The sequence below is a fragment of the Delphinapterus leucas genome, chromosome 11, assembly GCF_059928025.1.
Source record: "Delphinapterus leucas isolate spDelLeu-1000000601 "Yukka" chromosome 11, BTC_Dleu_Yukka2, whole genome shotgun sequence".
Classification (NCBI taxonomy): Eukaryota; Metazoa; Chordata; class Mammalia; order Artiodactyla; family Monodontidae; genus Delphinapterus; species Delphinapterus leucas.
Genome location: NC_143139.1, coordinates 98374632 through 98402550, shown reverse-complemented (window position 1 = coordinate 98402550; position 27919 = coordinate 98374632). Strand labels below are relative to the sequence as shown.

Below are 27919 nucleotides of genomic sequence, written 5' to 3'. Positions count from 1 at the left end.
CCTCACCCGATGCTGGTCAACATGGGGGATTTGAGACAATTCTGAAGGCTCATCTGTGTCCAGAACTCCATGGGGCGCTGGCTGAGTTCTTCGGCTTGAGTCACAGCTCAACTCCTCCCAAAGCCCAATCCTGCTTCCTCCCGCACATGTGGATTCCAACTGTCCCCCCCAATAAATACCCCCACGCGAACCCCCAAATCAGCACCTGCTTCCCCAGGAACTCAGTTACCCCGGTCACCCAACCTAAAATTGCAGAGCTTCTCCCCAAATTCACACTCCCTCAGCCCTTCCTTCCCTGTTTATCAGCACCCATCACCACCTACAACCACAGATTCACTTGTTTATTGTCTTTCCTCCCACCAGAAGGACAGGAACTTGTTTCGTTTTGTCCTTTCATTGCCCAGAACAGTATCTGGCACCATAATCATCCACTCGGAATTTGCTGAGCGAATGAGTGAGCGAACAGCTACACCATCCTTGAATGAGTGAGCGAACAGCTACACCGTCCTTGACTTGTAGTCGACAAATTCCTCCAAATCCTTTTCTCACACTCTGTCGACTATGACATTCCGAGTTTGTGTAATTGATTTCGGGGCCTGATTCCAGATCTCGACAACTTGTCACGGCTAAATTCCATCCTGCTGATTGTGTCGGTCCTGGTTCTGACGCTAATCCCCTGGAGAACTGAGAAGCATACATTCTGGAGCTTCATCCAAGTCACCATTAAAAATGCTGCATAGAACAAAGTAGCTCTCACAGCCATATTCTTGGTAGCATTTCGGTCTGCTTTTGTCGATCTTGTCTGCGTACTGATTTGCTTGTTTATTTCCGTCCCCTCATTAGCCCACACATCTTGTTAATGGCTGCAGCCCAGGGCCTAGCACTGTGCCTGGCATATTACAGGCTCTTGATAAACATGCATCAAATGAATGAACGGCTCTCCCCCTTACAGAATGTGACTTTGAATCTGCCAGAAGAGGCTTTTGGCATTAATATGTGAGTTACCAGGGCTGGGATATGAGCATGAGGGTGGCTGCGGTTCAGGTCGTGTTGTGCTGGCCTCTTGGCCCTATCACCCCCAGGAAGTGGGTGTCACATTTCCACACCCAGGCCTGGCTGGTTATGCTCTCTGACCCCTTGGGGCACCTCTCAGGGACCACTGTAGGGACATGCTGCCTGGTACTCCCTGTGGCTCCCAGGAATGCTGGTCCTTGGACTTCCAGTGCCATCCCCTGGATCTCTAACAGGAGCACCGCGGAGCTGAGCCGCGGATCTCTCTGTTATCAACCAAGCCACTATGATTAGGAAACACCGTGTGCCTGGACTGTCATTTTCCCCACACTGAGTTTTTCCCCAGCAACTCCTCAATCATCACACAAACAAGACCCCAGTGGATTCACCCACTTGCTCTCTAGACATGTCCTGAGTATGTCAGAACACTGGGTGGACCTGCTCAGGCTCAGGCTATGAAACTCACGCCCCACACGTCATCAATCTCATTCAACAAATACATGTCATGTACCGTTCAAGGATCTGGGAACAGTAGCGAATAAAGTGAAGTTCCTGCCCTTTAGGAACATACATTTTAGCGGCAGGGGATCAATATACACATCAGGTGATATATGCCATGGAGAAAAATAAAGCAGGAGAGGAGGGAGGCGCCATGGAGGAGGGGTGTTGCCCTTTTACTTAGGGGGCAGGAAAGGGCCTCACTGAGAAGGTAACTCTTGAGATGAATCCCTAAGGAAGTGATACAGTTGGCCACAGGGATACTCCGAGAAAGAGGATTTTAAACTGAGGGAATGGCAGGTGCAAAGGCCCTGAGGCAGGAGTGTAATTGGCATATGCTCAGTGAAGAGCAGGGAAGTGAGGATGGCGGAGCAGAGTGAACAAGGGGGCGGGGGTGTGCGCAGGAGAGACCACAGACAACGGGGTCAGATGGGGCTCAGAGACAACGGGCTCCACTCTGAGCGAGCTGGGAGCTACGGGAGGGTTTGAGTGAAAGGACAGACAGACAGTCTGACTTGCATTCTCACTTGGTTTCTGGGGCTATTGTGTTGAGAAGGAATGTGCACAGACAAGGGGAGAAGCAGGGGTACCAGTGAGGAGATAAGGGCTTGGACAAGGGGTTAGCCATAAAGGTGGTAAGAAGCAGTCAGATTGTTTATATATTTTGAAGTCCAGCCAACAGGATTTGCTGACGGCATTGGACATGGGATGTGAGAAAGAGAAAATCCAGGGATGAATCCATCCTTTTTGGCCTGAGCAGTTGGAAGAATAGGATTGCCATTGACTGAACTGAAAAAGAGTGTGAAGGAACAAGTCTGGGATAGAGCTGCTTGGACACGTTCATTCTGACCGTCTGTTAGACATCCAGTTCAAACTATCAAGTCGGCGTTTCATGCTGAGCCTGGGATTCAGGGCCAAGGTCGGGCTAGAGAGTTACATTGGCAAGCTGTCCCCCATCTCCAGTTTCTGGGGTTCTGCTAATCATACTTCCGGGCACTCTGTCGGGGGCTCAGGCTGTGGGACTTGGGGGTCAATGCCTGGCTCCACATGTAACTGGCTCCAGGACCTTGGGAAAGTCAGTCCCATTCTCTGAGTCTCAGTTCCTCAACTGGGAAATAAAACTAGCAACAATACACTACAGTTTCATGAAGGTTTTAATCACCGAATATAGGCTGTGCCAGTGTTGTGCTGACCTCACAGAGCAGCAGCCATGGATGCTGTTATATTTTGCTGGGCGTGTTTATTGTTGTTGCAAACCCACTGCCCTCTGGGCCTCTGGTTAACTCTGAGCCATGTGCCCCTGGCCACAGTGATGGGGACCACAGATGGGGCCTTGACCTCCGCACTGCTCATTTGAAAGGCTGTCCTCGTCTAATCAGACTCCCTGGGCATGAATTTGAGTTGGGGATGAGGAAATTGGGGCCATCAGTGGTGGGTCTGGAGCCAAAAGGCCATTCTGGGTCACTTCCCATGTGAGCAAGCCAAGGACAGAGTGACCTTGAGTGAGAGACTTTGTGGTGGCTGGTTGGATCCTGCTATCATCCCAGGGAGGCCCAGACAGCCGTCAGGCCTATGCTCAGCCTCCTTGAATTCCCACTGGACATCCAGCCAACAAAGGCGTATCTGTTGAGCCCAGGACCCTCAATGGGAACCTTACGGGGTGATGAGTTCACGGCTCAGCCTGCTGTGGAGGAGATGGGCCCAGCTGCTTCTTTCTCCAATGGGCTCTGGAATGTTCCATCCCCAACAATTGTGGACGATGGGGTTGAAGTCTGTTTGGGCGCTGTTAAAACAAGTGTGTTTTGAAAGCTTTCTAGAACTTCTGGTAAAAAGCGAAGAGCCGTGAAATCACAGGCATTCCGTTTTCCCGCATCTCTATCCATGTCCACATTCTGGGGCCATAACCAGCACTGGGAATTGGCCACGGAGGCACTGGATTCATCCCTCGCTTGGCAAAAGGAAAGAAGGAAGGCAGGGACTGCGCTGGTGGCGCAGTGGTTAAGAATCCGCCTGCCAGTGCAGGGGACACAGGGGTTCCAGCCCTGGTCCGGGAAGATCCCACATGCCGCGGAGCAACTAAGCCCGTGCATCACAACTACTGAGCCTGCGCTCTAGGGCCCGCGAGCCACAAGTACTGAGCCCACGTGCCACATGTACTGAAGCCCGCGCACCTAGAGCCTGTGCTCCGCAACAAGAGAAGCCACCGCAATGAGAAGCCTGCGCACCGCAATGAAGACCCAACGCAGCCAAAAATAAATAAATAAATAAATATATTTTTTAAAAAGAGAAGGAAAACAGACCTAACAGCCACAGGATGGGCAAAACCAGCTTGGCCGGCCCTGGGCAGAGGGGTGGCTAGTTTCCAAGATGGGGCAGCGTGAACCTGGGGGCGACGCCGGGGCCTCTGCGTGGTTGTAGAAAGCGCAGAGGGAGGCCCCACCCTGCAACTGCTTCCTCCATGTAGCTCAGTCTTGCTCTCACTAGGCTCCTTCCAAATCCTTTCATCAATGTCTTAACGTCATGTGGACACATCGCACATGATCAGGAAGACGCCTCGTTTGGAAAATGTACCCGAGGCGCCAGCTCCATACTCCCCACCACCCCGCCCCGCCATGTGCCTGCCTGTGACCAGGAGAGAAGCATGGGGACCAGTCACCGCCTCCGTGCACCGACGCTGTAAAGTGGCTGTCGCAGCCCGTTACACCTACAGCCTCCAGAGCAGCCCCGTCTATCTGCCTGGAGAGACCAGAGGCACACGGGGAAACGAGGCGGCCGGGGGTCGGGACCCTGCGGAGGGCTGGCGCATGCGAGGCAGAGACGCCACCTGCTGGTGGACTTCAGCATGGGCAGCCGGCAGCCAGCTCGTTTCCCACTGTCTGGTAGCAGGTGTGTTAAGGCCCCTGCTTTTGCTGTCTTGCCGGGGGTTGGGGTGAAGTGGGGTCTTGGTGTTTTTTTCTTTACATTTCCATCATTCCAAAAAAAATTGCCTCGTGCCCTTTGCAGCCAACACCCATCCCCTGACCTAGGCAAACACAGAATACTTCTGCGCACTGTAGAACTTCACATAGAGACAATTGTATTTGTGTACTTTTTGGGGCCTGCTACAATGTTTCTGACTACAGTTTCTGATTCATCCATTTTGTTGGGTATATTAGCAATTTGTTTCTTTTAATCAGTGAGTGGTATGGTATGTCACATTTGTTTATCTGATCACCTGGTATGTCACATTTGTTTATCTGATCACCTGGTGATAGACATTTTTGTTGATTCCAGTTTGGGGCTATTATGAATAAAGATGCTACGGACACTTCTGTAAAAGTCTTCTTGTGGACATGTGTTTTCATTTCTCTTGGAATAGTTGGTCATAGGGTAAATGTATGGTTACTTTGTTAAATGTTAACTGTATGGTTAAATGTAGAGTTAAATGTTAGCTTTAAATGTTTATGGTTAATTTTGTGAAAACTGCCTCTTTTCCACCAATAATGGATTAAAGTTCTAGTTGCTCTGCATCGTGGTCATCATTTGGTATGGTTGTTTGTTTTTTTTTAATTTTAGCCATTCTAGTGCCTACGTAATGGTATCTCATGGGCTTTTGAAACACTGAGATATAATTCACATACCATAATATTCACCCTTTAAAAATGTACAACTCAGTGGGTTTTAATATATTCAGAGTTGTGGAACCTTCACTACTATTTAGCTTCATAACATTTTCATCACTCCAAAACCCTTTAGTTCCTGGCAGAACACTAATCTACTTTCTGTCTCTATGGATTTGTGTATTCTGGACATTTTATACAGAAGGAATGATAAAATGTGGCCCTTTGTGTCTGGATCCTTTCACTTAGCATACTGTTTTCAAGGTTCACCCACATTGTGGCGTTTAACAGGACTTTATTCCTCTTTATGGACAAATATTCTGTTGTATGTATACACACACACATTTTGTTTACTCATTCATTGTCGATGGACATTTGGGTTGTTTTCAGTTGTTGGCTATTGTGAATAAAGCTGCTCTGAGCATTCATGTACAAGGGTTTTTTGGTGGTTTTTTCCTTTTTTTTGGCTGCACCGTGCAGCATGCAGGATCTTAGTTCCCAGACCAGGGACTGAACCCTCAACCCCTGCATCGGGAGCACAAGGTCTTAACCACTGGACTGCCAGGGAGGTCCCATGTACAAGTTTTTGTATGGGCATGTTTTTACTTCTCTTGGGCATATACCTAGGAGTGGGAAAAAAAAGAAGAGTGAGCATACAGGTGTGAATTCTCAAAGACCACCATCAACACCACCATCATCACCACCATCACCATCATCTTATCACCATCGTCATCATCACCACCGTCATCCCTATCACTGTCTCAGCCACAGTGAAGACTCACTGGTCTCTAGCAATCTCTCTATCCCTAAGAGTGTAGCCACCTTCCAAGTTTTCAGATTAATGCTGAGGTCTCAATTTTGATGCTCACCCTTTACGAGGGTCTCTCGTCTTCCTCCTGATTATTATCCCCAAAACTCCGGGTTTCTGTTATCAGTCTTTGCCACCAGGGCAGCCCCAGCTTCTTTTTTTTTGTTACCGTTCACTGTTCTGGTTTCAGTCCACTGTTCCTTCTTGTGTGTGTGTAACTTTTTCATGGTTTCATTTACCCTCTTGTGAGCTCAGCAATGCATATAAAATGCTGGCTGTAACTCGTTCAGGATCTAGCTGAATTGTAGTGGACAGACTTTTCAGGATATTTAATCTGCCGTACACATCATTCCTCTGAAAGCAGAAATCTGTGAAGAATGGGGACGATAATCCTGACCTCTGAGGATTGTTGCAAGGAACCAAGATGTGTGAAAGGAATGTACTTAGCATAGCGCTTGTCACAGATTCAGCCTGCCTGCAGTATCCATTCCGAAGTGGGAGGTAGACCAAAGCACTAAATACAACATGACACACTGTTTACTCTTCAACAAAGACAAAAGTTAGGCCAGGCGCCCAGGACAAAAGCACCACCTCAGTCTGTGGGGTTTGTGTGCTTGAGCCGGGCCTCTCTGTGGCTAGATGGCCTGAGCACTAAAGCAGGAGTCAGCATGACCTGGGTTTGGATCCCTGCTCTTCTCTTCTCATGCTGTGACATTAGTTATCTCTCTAAACCTCAGTCTCCTTAACTGTGAATCAAAGTAATAGACAACTGCCTATCTCACAAGTTTGTTGCAAGGATCCAGTGACATTATGTCAGTGACACTTGTCTACAATGCAGCATGTAGATGTCAGAGGTTATTAGGCAGGTAGAACTGGAGAAAGGGAGGTGACTTTTTGAGGCTACGGAGCTCTGTGTCCATGAAATGGGGCTGGCTGGTAGTGTTACCAAGTCCAAGCTCATACTGCTCACAGCTCGATGGGCCAATATATTGAGAGACAAGTTGTTGGGACAGGGAATAGCAACTTTGTTTGAAAAGCCAGCGTATTGAGAAGACGGTGGACTCCTGTCCCAAAAACCCATCTTGCCTGAGTTAGAATTCAGGCTCCTTTTATACGAAAAGGGGAGGGGGGTAAGGTCAAGCATTTCCTGGTTCCCATCAGCCCCCAGAGGGGAGGTGTTCATTTCTTCCTCCCTGCAGTCATTCACAGGTGGGCCCGCTCTGGAGGTTTCCTGTGAGCTAAACAAAGGTATTTTAGCTTAACGCTCATTACCTGGGAGGCAGGGTTCCCAGAGTCGGGCCACTATGCATAATTTAAGCTCATAGGCAACATCCCTTTAGTGATGAACTTGTAATAGAACACAAAGGTTCTTCCCCATTACAGTAGCGAGGGTGGTAGGGAACACTAAGGGTAGGGAGACTGATGGTGATTCAGCTTATCTGGGTTTGAAACCAGCTCCCCCCATTACTAGCTGTTTGACCTCCAGCAAGTTGATGACTTCCCTGCTCTTCAGCTTCCTCATGTGTAAAACCAGGATAAACAGCGATCATGCGGTTGTCGAGACGAGTTGATATTCCATGTAACACACTTCACTGAGTTCCTGCCTGGCACGTAGTAGGTGTTGGATTAGCAGGAACCGTTCCTATAATGGGGGATATTTGGAAGCCAAAGGAGTGTGGCGTAAGAATAACTGGGCTGTCAAAGATTATGGAGGAACGTTTTACACTCTAACTATGTGAAATGTGTAAAATTGGATACGTGTGCTGCAATTTGCATATTTGGAAAACAGACAAAAGCAAGAGAAAAACACTCAGCAGGGGCAGGAAGATTCGCCAAAAGTTTTAAAAATAATTGCGTCAAATGATTTCGTACCAGTCCCTCATGCTGAGGATATATGCTTTTCCCGTAGAAGATGCTTATTAAAAACTCTGGAGTGAGAATCTTGGAAGACCAGATGATACGAAAGGGCCAAGTTCTGCATGAAACGGTGTGGGCAAGAACCAAGTAAAATTTTATCTTCATTTGGACCACAGTTACTAGAGGGTACAAACTGCTGGACAAGTTATACACAGGAAGTCTGAACAGGTAAGGAGGCACTGACAAATAAAAAATGTTTCCAAATTATTCCTTTAGTCAATCTACCCTTTAGCAAAGTCAGAAGCGCTGACCCTTGAGTAGTGACTAGTAATAGTAACATAATTTTGCTAGGTTTTCCTAAAGGAGGGCAGTCCAAAAAAAATAGGCAGGGAAAGATACCAGTAAAAACATTGAGAACCAAAATGAAGTTTCTGATGTGTGCAAAGATACACACTACTGAACACACAAACGGTGTTGTGTGCAATTTCTGTTTATATTACTTCATCAGTAAAGATGTTCTATTGGTGAAACAATGACCCAGGATTTAAATATTCGTATTTGCCATTAAGATACTATGCAGTGTCCAGGGTCTTGATTCTACAAAGGCTCTTGGTTGTACAACACCACCCACAAACAGATACTAGGACAAAGGAGGAACAGGGCAGTGGGCCCTAGAGAGGAATAAAGGTGCACAGTTCACTTCTACAGTATGCAATCATGAAACGCTGCGTGTGCTTTTTCTCTGTTGGGCCATCTGTAAAGTAGGGATAAGAGGACAGACAAAGGAATTCAGTTCTAGGATTATACCCCTTGGTCTGCAAATGAATTCAGTTTCCACATACTCAACTAGAACAGACTGGCAAGGCCAGGAGTAACACAGAGGCTACAAAGGAGAATCCTTGAATTATTTAGCATAGGGCTAATCCTTCATTTTTCAGTTTTCCCTCCATCATTCTGAACACTAGAACTTGAACTCAGAATAAAGATAAAGAACAATGTGCAAGTGACTTTTTTCCCCTTCCTAGCTATTTTATGGCTTCTTCTATTTTTTTTTTAATTTTGATGTCATTTATTGGCACAAAAATTACCAGATACAACATGGTGTCTAGACATGGCTGCACCGTATATTTTGTGCATTTAGTTTAATATTTCTTTTGCTCCTAATTCCCAACATGTACTAGACCTTCCCCCTCTGTGTCAGCACCTCCGTGACAGCATTTCTGTATTCCATGGCTGCTTCTTTTTTGATAAATTAGACTTTATTTTTCAGAGTCTAATTTCTTATAAATTAGACTTTATTTTTTAGGTTTACAGAAAAATTGAGTGGAAAGTTCAGAGACTTCCCATATACCTACTTCCCCCCTCCCCAGTTTCCCATGTTACTAACACCTAGCTTTAGTGTAGCACATTTGTGTAAATTAATGAGTCAATAGTGATACATCATTATTAACTCAAGTCCATAGTTAGGGTTTGCGCTTTGTGTCGTACGTTCTATGGGTTTAGACAAATGTATAATGACCTGTATCCACCATTGTAGCATCATACAGAATAGTTTTGCTGCCCTAAAAATCCTCTGTGCTCCCTTTATTTACCACACCCACCCACCCCCACCCCAGATCCCTGCCATACATTGATCTTTTTACTGTCTTCACAGTTTTGCCTTTTCCAGAATGTCATAAAGTTGGAATCATACAGTCTGCAGGCTTCTCAGATTGGCTTCTATCACTCAGTGATATGCATTTACGGTTCCTCCGTGTCTTTTCATGGCTTGATAGTTCACTTCTTTTGAGCAAAGAATAATATTCCACTGTATGGCTGTACTGCTGTTTGTTTATCCATTCCTCTGCTGAAGGACATCTTGGCTGTTTCCAAGTTTTGGCAAGTATGAACAAAGCCGCTGTAAATATTCATGTGCAGGGTTTTGTGTGGACATAGGTTTTCAACTTATTTGGATAAAGTCAAATGGCTTTTGAATCCTCTTATTTTAACTTTTCTGTGCTGTTTTGTTTTAGATGTGTCTTTTGTAAGCATCATATAATGGGAATTTTAATATTTTTAATTTTTTAATATATTTTTTAAGTTCAGAGTGATTTTATTAGATCAAATATTCTTTTTTTTAAACATCTTTATTGGAGTATAATTGCTTTACAATGGTGTGTTAGCTTCTTCTTTATAACAAAGTGAATCAGCTATATGTATACATATATCCCCATGTCCCCTCCCTCTTGTGTCTCCCTCCCACCCTCCCTATCCCACCCCTCTAGGTGGTTACAAAGCACTGAGGTGATCTCCCTGTGCTATGCAGCTGCTTCCCACTAGCTATCTATTTTATCTATAGTGTATATATGTCCATGCCACTCTCTCACTTCGTCTCAGTTTACCCTTCCCCCTCCCTGATAACCGGAATCTTTAAAAGCCAGTTTGTGGAGAGATAGACAATGAAGCAAATATTAGCAAAATATTAATTGTAGAATCTAGGTAGTAGGTGTGTGAGTGTATTGTATAATGATTTCAATTTTTCTGTATGTGTGACATTTTTCATAATAAATGTTCGGGGAAAAAGTGAAAAACCAAGAAACAAAACAAAACCCTCTGGAGTGTGTGTGTCTGTAAAATCGTAATGGGGCCATTCAGAGGAGCCATGGAGAGGGTCCCACACCGGGAAGCTGGCTCTGCCTTCCAGGTGGAGGCAAGTTACTCAACCTCCCTTCTTTTGTCTTCTCTCGGCAGGACGGCAATCACAACATCCAGGGGTGCACGGGTGTTGCAACAACCTACCCAACACTGGGCCTGGGATGCGGTAGTTGAATTAGTTGAATTAATCCCTGGGGTTCATTCATTTTCCTGCCTGAGAACCACAGGGAATGCGTTGTGCTGCTGGTCACCAGCAGAGGGCGCACTTAAAGCAAGCAAATGTCCGGGTTTCGCGCCTCGCCTTCCTTTCGGAATATTTTTTATAATGATGCGAAATTCAGAGTCAAAGCAAGCCTCTCCACTTTGGGCCTGTGATTCCAGGCATATAACTGGTATTACTGACGACTGCAGGGTCCTCCTAGCGCCATCTTCCTCCTAGCCTGTGCCCAGCGGCCCGGTGTATGATTCCACCTCCCACTCCTGTGCAAGGACCTATTTCCATAAATGGGTCTCCCACTAGACTGTGAGAGGTCCTAGCCCAGGGCCTGGCACAGCGTCCAGGATTTGAAGAGCACTCGATGTGCACTGAATGAACTGACATCACCTCCCATCACTCACTTTATCTCCCTGCCCAACTGCAGGAGGATTAACAATCTACACAGGGTGTCGCTCATCCAGGGCCCTCCCCGAAGCGTGGCTTGTTCAGCCTGGGCAACAACATTCTCAATGGGATTATCCTGGGAAGCAAGCGGGCAGGTGCCCCTCTGCATTCCCCCCATTAAGGGTTGAATTGTGCCCTTCCCCCAGCCCCGAAGGTATATTGGATTCCTAACTTCCAGTACCTCAGAATGCGATCTTATAAATAAGGTCATTGTAGATATAGTTTAGGTAAAGACATTAAGCTGAACCCTAATCAAATATGGCTAGTGTCCTAATGAACAGGGAAAACTGGGACGCAGACACACAGGGGATGAGAATGCCATGTGAAGGTGAAGGCATAGGTGTGGGTGATGCATCTACAAGCCAAGGAACACCAAAGGTCATCAGCAAATCTCCAGAAGCTGGGAGACAGGCCAGGACAGGTTCTCCTGCAAGGCCCTCAGAAGGAACCAGCCCTGTCGACACCTTGGTCTCGGATTCTGGCCTGAGAGCTGTGAGGAACTGTACCTTTCTGTTGTTTAAGCCCCCTAACACGTGGTACTTTGTTATGATAGTTTCCAGGAAACTATACACTCTCAACATGCTCCTCTAAAGGATGTTCAGCTCCAACTGATCCACCTGGGAAAACCCTGCCAATCCTCAGGCTCTGGTTAAACACCAGCCGGTGAAGGGTTTCCAGCCGGGGAGAAAGGGGCGCTGTGTTTAGAAGAGGGATGTGGGCTAAGTGGCTAGCACTGGCGTATCCAGCTCCACCTTGGCTAATGATGCAGTGCCACCGAGAGCTGCCACTTGTCACTGGCCATACGCATATGGTCCTGCAAGAAGCCTGCACGGAGAAGGCAGAGGTAACTGGTCGGGACCCAGTCATCTGGGCCTGGGAGCTAGTGACCCCGTTACTGCTGGACATACTCTCCCCCTCCCCCCGTGTAAGTTGCCTCCCTTCACCTCCCTACTGGCAAATTCCAAAGCACGGTTCAAGACTCTGCAGACTGCTAGTCGTCCCCAACTCTGTGCTCTTCCATCTTTTATACCATTGCGGAATGATTGCCTGTCTCGTGGTTAGCCAGCAAGGCTCCCCAGCCTCCACCGCAGCGAGGCATGGTCACATGACTAAATTCTGGCCAATAGGGTGTGAGCAGACGTGAAATGTACACTTCCGGATCCACGGCCTTGCTGCTGTGCTGCGTTCACCCACCCGCTTCCTTCCCGTTTTCTCCTGCCTGCTGGCCTGAATGTGATAGGTTGGTGGGAGCTGGAACAGCATTCTGGGACCGCAGGATGCTAGATGGCAGAGCAATGAGGGAGCGCTGCTCAGCTGGGGCTCTGACGAGAGGAGGAAATAAACTTGTGCCTTTTTGGCCACTCGTGTTTTGGGTCGTGTTACCGGGAGCCAGGAGAGAGAAGTGGTTGAGAGCCAGACACCCTGGGTTCAACCCCAGGTCCACCACGTCCCGTCAGCGTGACCTTGGGCAAGTCACTTAACGTGTCTATAGCTCAGGCTCTTCACCTGGAGAATGCGAGTAATAAAAATACCCACCCCGGGCTGCTGTGAGAACCAAATTAGTTAATTCCACGTGAAGCGGTTAAAATGATGCCCGTGAGTATCGGCGATTGCACCAGCTGAACCTAGCGTCTAATACGCAGGCTTTCTTCCTTGTATCTACAGCACCCGAGCTGCTCTAGAAATAGTCTGAGCTGAGTTGAACGGACACTAATGCTCCTCATAGAAATACAGGAAGGGGTTTAATCAAGTTTTGTGTACAGTGGAAAAATTAAGTTCAACAGTACTTATGGACCAAAGAGCACCTTTTTTTTTTTTTTTTTTTTAACACATGGGACTCTTCAAGGTTACTGCCCTTTATAGGTAAACGATTCAGAGGGAAAGAAGGTGCCTTTTTCATTATCGACTTCTTGTATTAAATTGTGCGAAATAATCTTCTGTGAGATGATTTGTACAGATTTCCTTCATATATTTTTTCCTGATAATAAAACAAGGAGAAAAAGAAATCAGCAAATGCCTGACTTCCTAAACATTCTGCTGTTTAACTGGTGTGTTAGCCCCAGGATACAGAGTGCGCTCCAGCCTACGAGCTAAAGGGGGAGGAAGGGGGCACCGCGTCACCACTGATTAGTTTAGCGACCTGCGCACGTGAAATGTGGGGATATCTTAGAATTCCACGATTGTTAAGACATTTGCTCATCCCATTTGATTTCTGTGAGATTCTCTCTTAATTCTCCTTATTTAGGCCCCCAAGGATGGACCCACTGATAAACAGACATTGGAAAAAATACTGGTGGATCCCCTCCGAGTTCAAGCCAGAGCTTGATGAATAGATAGATAAATAAGTAAATAAATAATGGGTTGGGGTTTTTTTAGTGACAAATTCACCTACTGATCTGCATTTGAAATTTTCTGTAGCTGGAACTCTGAACTACTCCTGGGGCCTTTCTGAAATGAAGAAGAGGCTCCAGACTTGTTCTGGGCAGCCCAGGAGCCCCTTCCTCTCCCCGGAGAGCCCTCCCTGCAGTGGGCAGCTGGCACTGTCCTCCCCCACGTCTGAGCCAAGCAGCCTCCTCCCGGAAGCCCACCCGGTGCCCTCCCCTGGGACTCCTGGTGCCCTCCATGTACTCCATCACCAGCACCCGTGTCCGAGCCTGCTGGGGTCCGCCAGTGCCCAGGTGAGGACCGTCCAAGGAGGGGTGTTTACAGGTTGAGGGCACAAAGGAATCTCAATCCCTGGTCTGTGCGGGGACCAATGGTTTCCTCACACTTAATTTCTGGCTTCTTAGCTCTGAGTCCTTCTTCCCCTTCTCTTTACCAGGAGGCTATGCTATAGCCCCAACCACTGCTGCTACAGGGCCTCTGGTGAAATACACCCCAAGGGTCCCGAGGTGGGAAGGATTCAGGGAGGGTGAGCCAGGGGTCCAGGAAAGGACGGTGCCTGCTCTATGGGCCCTGCACGGCCAGCGCCTACCCCCACTTTCCCCGAGCCTGATTCCCTCGATGATGCCCCCAATTCCCACCCGCCCCCCTTGACCCTAACCTGATCCCAGCCCCCTCTGCCTGCCCTCCGCACCCGTACCCCCATCTCCCCGCTCCCGCCCAGGCCCCCGCCTGGCACTGACTGCGAAAGCTGCTCCTTGGCCAGGCTGAGGTTGTTGCAGTCCAGGGCTCTGCGCAGGTCATGCTGTTGGCACTGCTGCTGTCGCTCAAGCAGCAAGGCGGCGCGAGCCCGCTGGACCCTCTGCCGGTCCCAATCCATGTCTCGCTGGCGCTCTTCTTCCTGGAGCCTCTGGAGAGAGGAGAGGTGACTCACCACCGCCTGTCCCCAGCAGAAGAGCCCCAGGGGATTGTCTCGAGGAGCCGGCCTTTCATTTTACAGATGGAGAAACTGAGGCCCAGAAGGGGGCAGGTAGGTGAGCAACGTCATGCCGGAAATCAGAGGAGACCCCCCCCCCCCGCACCTGTCATCATGCTGGTGGCCCAGCTGATTCCCCCTCTTGGGAGGCCTTGGCTGGTCCTCTGAGCCTGAAGGGACAGCAGAGTCTCAGTTCCAACAGTGGTTCCCAGCCCAGGGCTCCATAAGCAGGGCCCACGGGTGTCAGCTCCTCTGCATCTGGGATGCTACCAGTGGGCAGTGGCACCACCTGGTTGGACACTGGGGTCCTCTGGTCACTTCTAGAAGGTGCTGATGCCACAGCCCCACCCCAGGACAATGGCTCAGGATCTTGGGGGTGAATTTCTCTGTGCCCTTTACAGCAGAGTGCCTTGAAAGTATCGTCTGCACTTGCTGTCTCCTGGCCCTCCTGCCTGTTCTCTCTCCAGCCCATTAGACAGGCTGCCACCTCTCCACCAAAGAGGTGACTGCCCAGTGCCGGGTCCTGCATCCAGTCGGCAGCCCAGCAGTGGCGTTTGACCCAGGGGTTCCCACGCTCCCTCTGAATTCACCACTGCTTGCATCCCTCCTACCTCTCTGGCTGCTCCTTTTCAGGCCGCTTTGCTCTTTATAAATGAAGGGGGTGGGAGGGGAGGGTCCCTCTGTCTACACTCACTCCCTTTGTGATCTCCAGGTTCGCTGCTTTAAATACTCTCAGTGCAGTGATGACTTCCTGTTTATGTCTCCAGCCCAGATCTCATTCTGAGCCCCAGACTCTACATCCAGCTGCCTGCTGGACTTTACTTGGAAGTTGTGTCAGAAAATATAACTTGTCCACCAGTAGCCGTTTTTCCTTCTTTCTTAATAAAAGAATCACCAGCACTTCACTGCCTGGAATAAATACTACATTTCTTCTTTATAGTTTGGGGCAACCTAGTGACTGAGTTGTCCAAAGAAATGTAAGTGGAAATGTCTTGTGAAACGTCTAGGAAGTGTCCTTAGCGTTCTTACCCCTTCCTTCTTCCTGCCAGCTGGAATATGCATATGATGACTGGAGCTCAAGCAGCCATCTTGCACTAAGAGGTGGGAACAAGGTGATGAGGATGGCAGAACTCTAGCCAATGGTCGTGGAGCTGCCATACCAGCCCTGGGCTGTTTTCTTAATGATTTAGTCTACATGCAAGAGATAAAGTTCTATTTTCTTTAAGATGGTGTTATTTGGGATTTTCAGCTGAATCCTAGCAGACATAGATATCTAAAGAACACTGCACACAACATATCCAAAATTGTGCTTGTGATTTCCATTCTCCCATGAACTTCCCTCCTGGACTTGTTCCTCCCACCATCTTCCCATCTCTGTAAGTGCCAACTCCTTCCTTCTCGTTGCTCAGGCCAGGATGCCTGGAGTAATCCTTAACTCCTCTGTCTCTCATATGCCATGCCAAACCCTTCAGCCAATTCTGTCAGCTCTAACTTCCAAATACATCCAGAATCCGACCACTTCTCAGCACCACTGCTGCCGGCGCCCTGGCCTCAGCCAGCACCATCTCTGACCTTGACCATCAGCCTCCCCAGTGATCTCTCTCCTTCCTGCCTTATCCCCCTAAGTCCACCTTCAGCACAGCGGCGGGAGGGATCCTGTTAACTGTGAGATCCTGTCTCTCCTCTGCTCAGAACCCGCCAGAGCTCTCCATTTCGGTCACAAAAAAGGCAAAGTCTTCCCCAGTGGCCTGCCAGGCCCTCAATCTTCTGCCTCTTGGACCTCATCCCACCCTCTCCCCTCCCTCCACTCCAGCCACCAGACGCCTCCTTCTCTGAACAGGTCAAGAGGGCCCTTCCTCAAGGCCTTTGCCCTTGCTCTTCACCCCGCCTGATCGTCCTTTCCGCAGACACGTGCAAGCCTCCCTCCACACCTTCAGCCCTTTGTTCCAGAGCCATTGGTCCCCTGATGACCCTCCTCACGCCCAGCAATCTCAGCCCCTTCCCCAGCCTCCTGCCCTCCCTAGCGCTTGTCCTCCTCTCACTAGAACACAGACTCCTTGAGGGAAGCTTCCAGGGCCAAGCGTGACAGTGGCTACAACTAGATGCTTGAGGAAGGTGGCAGGGAGCACAGGGCCCCATCTGAGGTCTTGGGGGGGACAGGCACCAGCCTCTCCTGGACTTGCTGTTTCTGAACCAGGCGGATGTGCTCCAGCTGCTCCCGGCTCATGCCCTTCCAGCGGTCGGGGACCACGCGATGGGGCCCGAAGGAGCTGGCTGCCTGCTGGGGGTTCTCCGAGAGCAGGTCCCCACACAGCAGGTTGGAGATCTCGGCCAGGTTGTCCTCTTGGTCTTGTTTTTTCTCTTGAATTTTCTTTTCCGCTGACTCCAAGGCCTGCTCAGGGCAAGATATTAAGGGAGATGCTCTGAGTGACCCCGGTGGGACTGAGGCACAGGCTGACAAGTCTCACTTGGGGCCCTTGAAGGAAGAATGTGCTCAAGGGCACCGGGGATGGGGGGACTTGTCAGGCATGGATGTGGGGAGGCCCTCAGACCCCCAGCTGCCTGGGAGATGCTGGGTGAGTGGACTGGGCTCAGGGAATCACTGCCTGTTGGTCGTGTGCATAACTGCTGCGCGTCTTTGTCTGCAGTGATTTGCCAAAGCAGGGAGCTGCCTCCCCCTGTTAGGCTGCCCTCTCCCCTGGGCTTGGCCTCACCCACCCCAGGACAGGGCTGTGTACCCCTCCGTGTGGTCCTGGTCACCCTTGGACGGCGGCGGGCCACAAAGAACAGCCAACCAAGTGATGCACAGCAGTGGTGATTTCTAAAAGGTGCTCCCACTGCCCGCAACCTCAGCCCCAGGGACAAATAAATTCCTGGCCAAATCCCTATGCACATGAGGATGATGCGTGGAGGGAATGGGCCCTGGCTGTGTGATCTGGAGCAAGTCACCTCCCCTCTCTGGGCTGCAATTATTTCTCTGTAAAGTCAAGAGACGGATTAAGAGACATTTGTCAGTGTTACCAGTTCTCTCTTTTTTTTTTTTTTCCCGGTACGCGGGCCTCTCACTGTTGTGGCCTCTCCCGTTGCGGAGCACAGGCTCCGGACGCGCAGGCTCAGCGGCCATGGCTCACGGGCCCAGCCGCTCCGCGGCACGTGGGGTCCTCCCGGACCGGGGCACGAACCCGTGTCCCCTGCATCGGCAGGCCGACTCTCAACCACTGCGCCACCAGGGAAGCCCCACCAGTTCTCTTTAGTAATGAATGGACAGGGCACTTTTTGAGGTGCCCACACACAGCAGGTGCTCTCAAGGAGGCCAGCTGAACTACGTTACGTAAGCCCACGCCTTGCAGCTGGACAGGCTGGGATTTGAATACTGGACTTGCGGTATTTGGAAGTCCAGTATTTGAATCTGCCAAAGCAACTCAGATTAGTACTTAGGCATCCCAAAGAAAGTCAGTTCCCCACTCTGAGCCCGTTTCTTTATCGATTAAATTGGGTTAATCACACCCCTCTGAAAGGGTTGTTGAACACAGTGACTAATAAGAGCAACCGATTGTTGCAGGGATTAAAAAGAATTGCCGGGCTTCCCTGGTGGCGCAGTGGTTGAGAGTCCGCCTGCCCATGCAGGGGACACGGGTTCGTGCCCCGGTCCGGGAAGATCCCACATGCCGCAGAGCGGCTGGGCCCGTGAGCCATGGCCGCTGAGCCTGCGCGTCCGGAGCCTGTGCTCCGCAACGGGAGAGGCCACAACAGTGAGAGGCCCGGGTACCACAAAAAAAAAAAAAAAAAAAAGAATTGCTATCATTGATGAGTCAGGGAGGCTGGGGCACGCCGGGGAGGTGGCTGTGTGTTTGTCTTCCCCTCCAGACAGAGCCTGGGGTATACACCTGGTTCTTGTTGAATTCTTTCACAGCTGTACAAACCGCCTTTCTGGTGGTGCTTTCCAGATTCTGTAAATGCTTGGCTGTTTCGTCAAACTGCAGCCTTGTCTTCAGGTAGAGATCCTCTGAAAGGAAGCAAAACGCAATCAAACCTTGCGTGCCTGCCCGGAGATCCTTCCGAGATGTGCAGAGCACCCTGCAGAGTAACTGTTTCTCATCACGGCCCCATCCAAAGAAAGGGGGTGTATCGGAAGGCTGTGGGAGATTGACATGAGTCAATTCAAGTAAAGCTCTTAGATGGGTGCCTGGCAGTGTTAGCAATCACCACTGTGGCCTGGTAATGTCTGCCGTGGAACCAGGGGAGAGGGGTTTAGAGGGCAGCATCGCAGGAGGTAAGGTCAGACTTGTTGATCCTTGAAATAAATTTGGTTTTTATTGAGTAAAATGAGAAGGTATTGGTTTTGAGCAAAGGATCCAGCTTAACTTTTAATGGGATCATTCTGGCTGCTGGGTTGAGAAAAGACTATAGAGAGACTAGGGCAGAAGCAGGGAGACCAGTTAGAGGTTACTGCAATGATCCAGTTGGGAGATGCTGACGGCTTAGTCCGGAGTGGTAGCGGAGGACATGGTGAAGGCGGTTGGGATTTGGGATGACTTGCTGCTGGACCGCGTGTGGCATTTGAGGGGAAGGAAGGAGTCAAGATGACTTGGGTTTGGGCCTGGGCAACTAGAGGAACAGAGCTCCCATTGATGGAGGTGGACCGCCAGGTTCAGGGGATGATCAGAGTTTCTTACTGGACACGAACTGATATAGGCTGGACCTATGTCCTGCCCACACACTGAGGGCCGGGAGCGATGCTGAGTTACCCTGAACTCCAGCATCCCACTGGGGCCCGGACAGAGCACAAGCTCAGAAGGTGTTTCCTGCGTGATGAGCACGTGACTGAAGATGCTTAAATCCTGGAACCCGGGTTCTCATGTTTCTTTCTTTGGCCACGTGGCCAAAGTAACATATTAGTGAGACTTAAAAGACAAAATGAAACAAGAAAAAAAAAGGGAGGGGGATTGTTTTGTTGAAGAAAGTATTGAGACCCATTTGTCTTTTTTGTTCCGTTACCTGCGCATTTTTGGTTGGCGCGGGCCATCTTCCATTCCCTTTGCTGTTGCAAGGACCAGTCCCTGTTTTGTTCCTCTTGGAATTTCTTCCTCTGATAGAAGTTTAAATCCTCTCCCATGAATTTCTGCATTCCTGATACTGTATTCCGAGCATCGTTATCTGACTGCCGGGCTGGAAGATCTTTCTTAAGGGCTAGGGGGTCGGAGAGGTCAAATTCACGGCGAGTTTCTGGCTTCTGAAAGCTCTGTTGGAAATTATTGATAGCTTTACAGAGATTTTTCCTATCTCTCCTTTCCCGGTCTTCTGATATGCATGCGATCTTGTCATTTTGCCTCATTTCAGCAGCTAGAAGAGATACAGCATATCCATCAGCTTAAGATTCAGAGGAAAGACATAAATTTGAATCTGAGGCAGGAGATAGATGGGTCCCAAGCTAGGCCTTTACAGCTGGCCTCCCATGTACATTTCATGGAGCAGGAAAAAGTGGGCTTTGGGCCAGACATTGACAACTAGTCTCCTGTTTGCATTAGAACATAGATGGGCTCCAGGTTAGACATTTAAAATCAGCCTCCTGTTTGCTCTCCGAAATGGAAGTAACAACAGAAACGAGGTAAATAGCCAGGCTTTGTCTCCTGAGGACGCCCGAAGATAACAGTCGTGGCAGGAACAGAGAGGGGCTAACCCTTGTTTGGGTAAAGGATCGAAAGGTCACATATTTCCCATCCTTGGGGCAAGGGAGACATTGCACATGCGCAGAAAGGCTCCTTGGGGGTCAAAAAAGGAGGGGGCACCACTCCATAACAGGTGATGCTAAGGCCGACCCATAGGCCTCTGGGCTGAAATACCATCTTGCAAAAAAATTTGCGCACACATGCTGGGGAGGGTCCTAGGGCAGGTCACGTGTGGAAAAAGAAGCCAGATGATTGGCCAAAGGTAAACAGACCCGGAAGAACTGCCCTATATGAATGACGTCACCACCTCTTTACTGGGCCCCTCCTCATTAGGGGGGACACCCACACCCTTTCTCTCCCCATGTGCATCTCTGCCCTGCTTCTGTCTTAACTAAGCAAACTGTTTCTCTGTATGCTCTCCCACTTGTTGTGCTGTGTGTCTAATAATAAACTTTGTACCTGTTTTTACAGTTTTTGCCTCCGTGAGAAATGCATTTTTCACTGGGGGCAAGAGCCAGGGGGTGCGGTGACTAGGATTCCTGCTTTTCATCCAAGCTCCCCAGGTTCAATTGCAGGGCAGGGAATTAAGATCTTGCTTCAGGCCACCACTCACTGCTGCCTCTCCAAGATCAAATCCACTTAAAAAATGATCTTTAGTGATTCTAAAAGTAATCCAACCTTCCAAAAACTTAACACAACCATTAAAGGATTAGTATTCTGAATATTTAAAAAGCACCTACAAATCAACTTAAAAAAAAAACAATAAACAGCCTAACCAAAAAGGGGGCCAAGGAGAAGAAAAGGCAAATCAATATAAAGAAACCTGAATGATCAATAAACTTGTGAAAAGATCATCAACCTTACAAGATGGGAAACATCCAATGAATTGGAGAAACATTTCAAATGCAAATAATAGCAGGTATTAGTAAGGATGTGGGGAAACAAAGATTTCTCGTTTACTGCTTGTGGGAGTGTAACTTGGTACACTTTTATAACTTTGGAAAGCAATTTGCCAACATCCGTAAAACTGAAAACATACATATACTATGACCTATCAATTCCATTTCTAGGTACACCAGGGACATGAACATTGGGACATAATGCAGGACAGTCATTAAAAAACTGGAAAAAATCTAAATCAGCCACCAGTAGAGGAATAAAGAAATTGTGGTTAAAATTCATATGACAAAATATCATAAAGCAATTAAAATGAATATTCTGTATGTAGATCACCTATAAATTCCAAAAATAGACTGTTGAATTTTTTAAATGTTGCAAAAGGATACATTCAATATACCATCATTTATGTAAAATTTTAAAACACACACACAAATTTTATATTGTCATGGATGTACATACCTAAATAGTACAAGTACAGAAACATGCATGGGAATGATCACACCTCTGAGAAGGGAAGAAGAGGAAAATGGTAAGGTGGGGGAGAGCTTTAGCTATGTCTGTATAACATTTAATTTTCAAAAAGCATGCTTAAGATATCTAAAGCCAGTTTGGCAAAATGTTCATATCTTGTCTGGTGGTGGGTATGTATATGTCTGTCACGTCATTTTTGTACGTTTGAATTACTTTTTTAAACAAAAAATTTATTGAAGTATAGTTGACTTACAATGTTGTGTTAGCCTCTGCTATATAGCAAAGTGATTCAGTTATACATACATATATTCTTTTTCATATTCTTTTCCATTATGGTTTATCACAGGTTTGAATTACTTTAAGCTAGAATTTTAAAAGGTAAAAGATTTAGAAAATATGAAACAGTATAAAGAAGAAAATAAATTTCACTCATCATGCCATCACTCCAACTTTACCACTGCTGACATTTTGGTATATTTCCTTTCTGTCTTTTTCTAAGCATATTTTTATGTATTTTAAAACATATATTTATATATGTATTTAAACTTAATTGATAACCCACTGTATATACAATTTTGTACCCTGCTTTTTTCTATTTAAAAAATCTTTACAGTGCTTTAAAAGAAATTGCTGGACATGATGGGGGAAAAGGAATACTATTTGAGTATTTGATCTAAGAGCTGGAACACTATTATTTGAACCATATCTGGCTCTGAGTCAGCTCGGGGGTATGAGCACAGGAGTGTGTGTTGTCTACTGTAAACAGCTGTCCCCGGTAGAAGGTCTTGAACTTTTTGGCAGAAAATGTGTGTGTTTAAAGTTTTTCATACCCAGTCTTTTAAGGAAACAGAGAAAAACATACATTTATCCTCACAATATATTTCCTACAGCTCACATAGAATTCAATAGCTGTTTTTCTTTTAAGTGAGGAAGCATCAGTGCATTAAGTTAATTGAGCACAAGAAATTGTGAAGTTTTAAAAGGAGGAAAAGCATGAAAATTGCAAGTTTTTACATATGTGAGGAAATGTGAACTGAGGTCGAAAGGCACACAGCCCTGAACCGCTAGATGGCCATTCAGGGAATGCTCACCAAAGGTTTCCTGTCCAGCTTTTTCAGTTGCTTCTTTTATCTTCTGGTCACAAACCTGAACATCCCAGGCTTCTGTGTCTCCCTGGGAAAGGAAAACAAAGGGAATTAGAGCCAGATAATTTGATTCAGTTGATAACAATCCTACTGTAAGCCAAATCTTGTCATACCCGGATGCTTTTGCTTATAGCTGGTTCTTCAGCCTGTCTTAAATTTCCCTAGAGCTTCCTTCTCCCCTTCTCAGTCAATAGATCCTCATCCTCAGAACACTGCTTAGGCATCACCTCCTCTGGGGAGTCCTCTCTGATTTCCTCTCCCAGCCCCAGTTGGTGCTCCCTGGCAGCCTTTGCTCGCCTCCCTCACAGCACCGACTCCACTGCATTATAATGTGACCATTTTAATGCCTGCCTCCTCCACTCTGGGCTATGAACTCCGCAAGGTCAAGTATTGCCTTGCTCCTCATCTCCTGGGTCCAGCTCAGGCTTGCCACAAAATAGGAACTCCACTGGCATTTGTCAAATGAACGGACTGGAGGGAATTCCTGGCAATGTAGAAAATCCGGCTCAGAGAGAGGAGAATCACGTTCCAGTCTCTGGCCATTAACTCCAGGCAAGCTCTCTCCCCATTGCAGGACTCAATTTGCCTGTCTGGCAAGGGACAGGGGGCATTATCTGGTCTGTTAAGGTCTCTCCCATCCTCATCAAAGTCAATACATGGAACAAATTTTCCCGGCAAAGCCTGGAGCCGTCTGCAGCTGTGCCTGGATCAAAAGTTTCATTCCAAGCGTTCATCACCTCTTGTTTCCCGCCGCCCGCCTCGCTCGCCCCCAGCCGCTCCTCCACATTCCCTCCTGGCCCCTTTCCCTTCCGGGCCGGAGGGTCTCACCCCGATGATCCTGTTCCTGGCATTGAAGATCCGTTTCTGCCTGCGCAGCTCCGCATATCTCCTTTTGGCCAGGCCGAAGTCCTCCTCCAGGTCCTTGAGCTGCGCTACCTCCATGACTGCGAATCGCCAAGAAATTCTAAGAGGTTTTTAAAACATGCGAGATTAAAAGAAAAGACAACAAACATAAAACAAGCTCAAGCCAAGCGAGGCTGGCTCCCTAGGAGGTTGGGCTGGTGGGATCTGAGCCTGCTCCAGAAGTTCTCAGTCCGGCCTTCTCCCACCGCGCCACAGGCGAGGAGACCCAGTTTCCTCGGAAACATAAACAACTCCGGTTGCTAAGAAACAGCGCAGGGCTCGCTCGTGTTCTCGCTTTCCTCTCGCGAGACGGCGCAAGGCCCTTCCCGCGCTTTTCTGGTCGGCGTGTGAGGACGCGGCAGAGGCGCGGAGGGCGCAGCCATGGGCTTTCTGGAGCTGCTGCTTGTGGAGAACTTTAAGTCGTGGCGGGGCCGCCAGGTCATAGGCCCCTTCAGGAGGTTCACCTGCATCATTGGCCCCAACGGCTCCGGTAACTTGGGACCTAGAACGCCCCCGCCTGCCACGGCCGTCAGGGCCTCTTCCCGCCTGAGGGGACGTGAGGGTGGCCTCGCGGCCTGGACTCGGGCTCGACCCTCGCTGTCCACCCCGGGGACGGGGGATGGGGTGGGAGGCGACCCTCAGACTCCGCCCAGGGCGGGTTGGAGGTGGCAGGGAGTTGCTTGCCGTCCACCCTAGGTTGACACTAGCCCTCGGCCCCGGACCCCCGGCCCTCCGACAGCACCCCCAGGGGCCTGAGCCTCGCCCTCGGCCCCGGACCCCCGGCCCTCGGACAACACCCCCAGGGGCCTGAGCCTTGCCCTCGGCCCCAGACCCCCGGCGCTCGGACAACACCCCCAGGGGCCTGAGCCTTGCCCTCGGCCCCGGACCCCCGGCGCTCGGACAACACGGCAGGCCAGACCCCCGCCCTACCCCCCACCCGAGAGGTTCCACCCTGGACCCTCCTCTCCTACCCCCGCCCTGCCCCGCCCCCGTGGGCTTCTATGGCCCTCAGCTTTGGTCACCTCTCCTCTTCATCCCCTTCCCTTTCTCATCCAAAAAGATTAAGTGGGAGCGAGATCGGGAGGAAATCATTGGTTCCAAGGAGCCCGAATAACCATTTGGATCCAAGGAAGCTTCGCAGGAATATTGTGAAAATGGCCGCGTTTGTTGAGCTTATTCCTGAGTTCCTGGCCCCGCTCTTTTTTTTTAATCCTCACAAATGGCTATGATCCCCATTTTACAGTGGAGAAAACTGAGGTTCAGAGGGGCCAGATGAGTTTCCAAGGTTGCCCAGTAAGTGGCAGAGTCTGAACTGGAGTTGGGGCCTGGCCAGGCTCCCTTTGGCTCCATGATGGGAAACTGGGGTAATGAGCAGGGCAGGTGGAGTAGGGCCTAAAAGGATAGTGACCTTGAGAGCCTTCTCAAATCTGGAGTCTCCAGTTTGGCTCTCTTAGCCCAGCTTTCCTTTCTTAGCCTCAGTAAATCAATTTATTTGACAGACACGAATAGGACACTGGAATGTGTGCTTTCTCCGCACACCAAATCTGGAATATAATTACTGTGAAACTATTGTGAAATTTCTGTCGCCTTATAAAAACAGCTGCTGTTGAAGGTTTTCTTTTGCACTTAGTATATGCGAAAGAATACCTGAGCTTAGATGCATTCACATATTTGAAGATTTCCTTGCCTCTTCTGTGTAATATATTTCCTCATTTTCACTTTATTCTGTTATCAGAAAACATTGAAAAAATAGTTATTGGAATCACTCCCGCACCGTTACCCTAACTAACCTTCTCCACTCTTTTATTGGGGAGTTTTTGAGCCCACCACCGGGGATTTTCACCTTTTAACTGGTGATTACGTGAAGGGTTGCTCAGTTACGTTTTGCAGCTCCAAACAGTGCGATACTTGGAATGAGTATCTGTGCAGACTCTTGAACATCGTTTAGTCCATGCCCATTACCATTCAAGATCCTGTGAAAATGGTGCTCTGAACTTGTTTAACCTAGTGCCAAACGAGTTTCAAAATAATATTATTTCTTTCCCTAACTTAAAAATACTTTTTGTGATTAACAACATATCTTAACGTGATTGTGAAGATGCCTTTACAAATCCTCTTGCTCTCCCTAGATCCACATGCCCTGGAAGCTCAACTCCCCTCTAGAGAATCACTGGTATCCTAGAGACTATGCTTAGAACCGGGTAAAGCCAGTGTGGATCCTTTCAGCAGTGTCTTCAGTACCATCTGTCCACAACAGAAATTTCTGGTTTACTTATTTTTCAATTTTGCCTAAAGTGTTAACATTCTTTTTGCTATATGAAGGCCCAAACTCAATATAGTACTTACCCATGACCGATTTAATGGATGATATTCTATTTGTGTTCATTTGAGCACTTGTTGGTAGATCATCATTTTTTAAAATCTTACAGAATTACTGGCACATTCAGATAGAATTTGTTAAACCGATTGATAATTTCCCATCATGCTCATTTCCTGTTATACTTTAATTTAGTTGGTCATACTTTTTGTAATAATTTTCTATTGTCACCACCTGCCAAAACTTGACATGTTCTCATTTGTTTGTTTTTATCTATTTATTTTTTAATTTTTTTACTTTTTCAATTTTTTGGCCATGCCACATGGCACGTGGGATCTCAGTTTCCCAACCAGGGATCGAACCCGCACCCCCTGCATTGGAAGCATGGAGTCTTAACCACTGGACCACCAGGGAAGTCCCTTGTTTGTTGTCAATAAAATCTAATTTGGGGCTTTTTATGGGTAGCAGAAATTTTTCATTTTAAATTTTAACATTCGTGTTTTCCACTCAGATGCAGCAAATAAATGGTTGTTGCCTATATATAATGTTAGGAGCAAAAGAAGGTGTGTAGATTAAGACAGCTCCTGCTCTGAAGGTATAGGGAGTATAAGAAAATGACACACTAATTGAAATAGAAAGCCAGATAACACTGTTTATGAAACTTTAAACAAGAAAAATACAACATCTGATTTGGGGAGTTTTGAGCAGGAAGAGGTGAAGATTAGGAAAGGTTTTCTAGAGGAGTTGGCATTTGACCTGGGCTCAAAGCATAAAGAGTATTTTTCCAGGGGTTTGTGAAAGTCTATTTGTGGGGCAGGTAATAGTCCAAATTGGCCAGAATATAGTGCATATTTAGGGAAGTTGTGAGATATAATGGAATTCTGTTGGATAAGTCCTTGCCAGAGTGAAGAGTTTATATTTAACTTTCTGGAAAAAAAGTTAGACTTTGAAGGATTTTTATCAGTGAACTACCACAAGGGTGCCTGAGTCTATCTAAGGCCATCCTCTCCACTTGTGCTTTGGATCCTGTCCCCTCCTTAGTTCTTTGCTTTTGTAATTATTATCTTTCTCTCTTGAATTGTATCTTTCTCCCTTATTGGATAATTTTCATTGGCATAAATACATACATGCCTTATGAACCCTCTCAGGACATCGAGGATCAGTTGATGTGTGAAAAGCAAGTATAGTACAATGTTAATTGTAGAATTTAGTGGTAAATATATGGATTTTTACTATGAAATTCTTTCAACTTTCTTGTATGTTTGAAAATTTTATGATGAAATGCTTGGGGGGAAATCCCTTGAACCTCACTGTCTCCTTAGGCTATTTACCCATTTTTTTTTTTTTATCAGTACAGCAAAACTCTCTGAAACCATTGTCTGTAGTTCCATTCTCTTCTCAGCCGCCTTGATTCAGTTCTTAGCCTCAAAGTCTACTGAAATGACACTTATCTAGGTCACTGTTGAGCTATATCTTATAAAAGTCAGCGGTTAGTTCCCTGTCCTCATCCTGTTTGACATTTCAGCAGTATTTCATTCATTTAAAAGTAATTGAGTGCCTACTGTGTGTCATGCACTGTTCTAGGTTGTTGGGGATTCATCAGTGAACATGATATAAAAATTCCTGCCTGTATAGAACTGACATTCAAGTGCAGAGAGACAGACAACAAACTAAATATGAAAAGTATATGGAATTTTAAAGTGTTAAGGCGTTTTTTGGGGGTTTTTTTGTTTATCTTTTATAAATTTATTTATTTTTGGCTGCGTTGGGTCTTCGTTGCTGTGTGCGGGCTTTTCTCTAGTTGCGGCGAGTGGGGGCTGCTCTTCGTTGCAGTGCGCGGGCTTCTCACTGCGGTGGCTTCTCTTGTTGCGGAGCATGGGCTCTAGGCGCACGGGATTCAGTAGTTGCAGCCCGTGGGCTCAGTAGTTGTGGCTCCCGGGCTCTAGAGCGCAGGCTCAGTAGCTGTGGTGCACGGGCTTAGTTGCTCCGCGGCATGTGGGATCTTCCCGGCCCAGGGCTCAAACCCGTGTCGCCTGCGTTGGCAGGCGGATTCTTAATTAAACACTGCGCCACCACGGAAGCCCCTAA

The 27919-nt window shown here is 47.9% G+C and overlaps 1 protein-coding gene across 1 annotated transcript; it reads right to left on the bottom strand.

The window, feature by feature from the left end:
• Nucleotides 1-12907: 12907 nt before the first annotated feature.
• Nucleotides 12908-24692, bottom strand: RIBC2 (RIB43A domain with coiled-coils 2). The gene is made up of 7 exons (XM_022596805.2): nt 23440-24692; nt 22558-22639; nt 19425-19769; nt 18314-18432; nt 16591-16818; nt 14194-14360; nt 12908-13046 (listed from the first exon to the last, which is right to left on the bottom strand). The coding sequence occupies exons 1-7, from the start codon at nt 23551-23553 to the stop codon at nt 12968-12970; spliced, it is 1134 nt and encodes a 377-aa protein (XP_022452513.1). The 5' UTR covers nt 23554-24692; the 3' UTR covers nt 12908-12967.
• Nucleotides 24693-27919: the final 3227 nt, after the last annotated feature.